Source organism: Microtus ochrogaster, chromosome 26, assembly GCF_000317375.1.
Source record: "Microtus ochrogaster isolate Prairie Vole_2 chromosome 26, MicOch1.0, whole genome shotgun sequence".
NCBI classification, from domain to species: domain Eukaryota; kingdom Metazoa; phylum Chordata; class Mammalia; order Rodentia; family Cricetidae; genus Microtus; species Microtus ochrogaster.
In genome coordinates this window covers 13297755-13298778 of record NC_022025.1, presented here as the reverse complement: position 1 = coordinate 13298778, position 1024 = coordinate 13297755, and the positions used below count along the sequence as shown (strand labels likewise).

General features: G+C 49.3%; 1 protein-coding gene across 1 annotated transcript in view; it reads left to right on the top strand.

The window, feature by feature from the left end:
• Ccdc146 (coiled-coil domain containing 146) overlaps window positions 1-1024 on the top strand; it is a 123103-nt gene that overhangs the window by 104399 nt on the left and 17680 nt on the right. The window contains exon 10 of the mRNA XM_005358351.1: window positions 587-682. Within this exon, the coding sequence (XP_005358408.1) occupies window positions 587-682 (96 nt within the window). The remainder of the gene's footprint in view (window positions 1-586; window positions 683-1024) is intronic.

Sequence of the window (1024 nt, the reverse complement as noted above, 5' to 3'; positions counted from 1 at the left end):
TGCAGTGGTCAGAGTGTGTGGGGTGCAGTGGTCAGAGTGTGCGGGGTGCAGTGGTCAGAGTGTGCGGGGTGCAGTGGTCAGAGTGTGTAGTGTGCAGATGTCAGAATGTGTGGGGTCAGAGCTTGCGGGGGTCAGAGCTTGTGGGGGTCAGAGCATGCAGGGGGGGTCAAAGTGTGCAGCAGTCATACAGAGCAGTGCCTACCTGGGTTTGCACCTGTACCCCTGAGGCAAGTCCGTCTGTCACTTTCTCCCAAACAGCTGGATGCCTGATGGCATTTGTGAGGAGTCAGTGAAATCGTGGGTCTAGGCCCCACACCACCACAAGTTTAGATGCTGCTCACTAAATGTCAGCTATTAAAATTTACTTATAAAGAATAAAACATGTGTAGCTAACAGACTGTGTAATTTTTGTAGATCTTCATATTTTACCTCACATTGGTTTTACAAACTGTAACCAGAGTAGGAAGTGCCTGTGTGATCAGGAATCACGCTTTGCCTGCCAGTTTCAAAAGTGTGTACTGGGGTTGAGCTTATGGTATCGGACAGTATTTTCCTTACAGCGCCTATTTTAAATTCTGACTTCCAGATCGAAGCTATCCCTAAGGATGACCTTCTGTTGCCTGAGAGAAGGAGAGACCTCCAAAAGGAAGTTGAATTGGCTAAGAGGAACCTGGCTCAGCAGGTTAGCATCCCACTCACTCACAGGGCTGTCTCAGATCGGAGTATAGAGCTCTGTTTCTAAATGCTCCACAAAGAGCACATCAAAGAGCGATGGGAGGGGATGGGAGGGGGTGGTAGTGTGCGTATGTAGATGCCACCGTGAAACCCATCCGTGTGTATAACAGCATGCACAAGTGATGTGCATTCATTTGTAAAGTAGTGTGTGCTGCTGGAGCGCCATCTTGTTTTCAAAGGGCCTGCTTCTTCCTAACGGGGAGGGTTACTGCGGCTTAGTGTAGTGCCTCACACATGCTTAGCCAAGTCAATCACTGCTGAGTACACACACCATCCGCGTCTAGGCAAG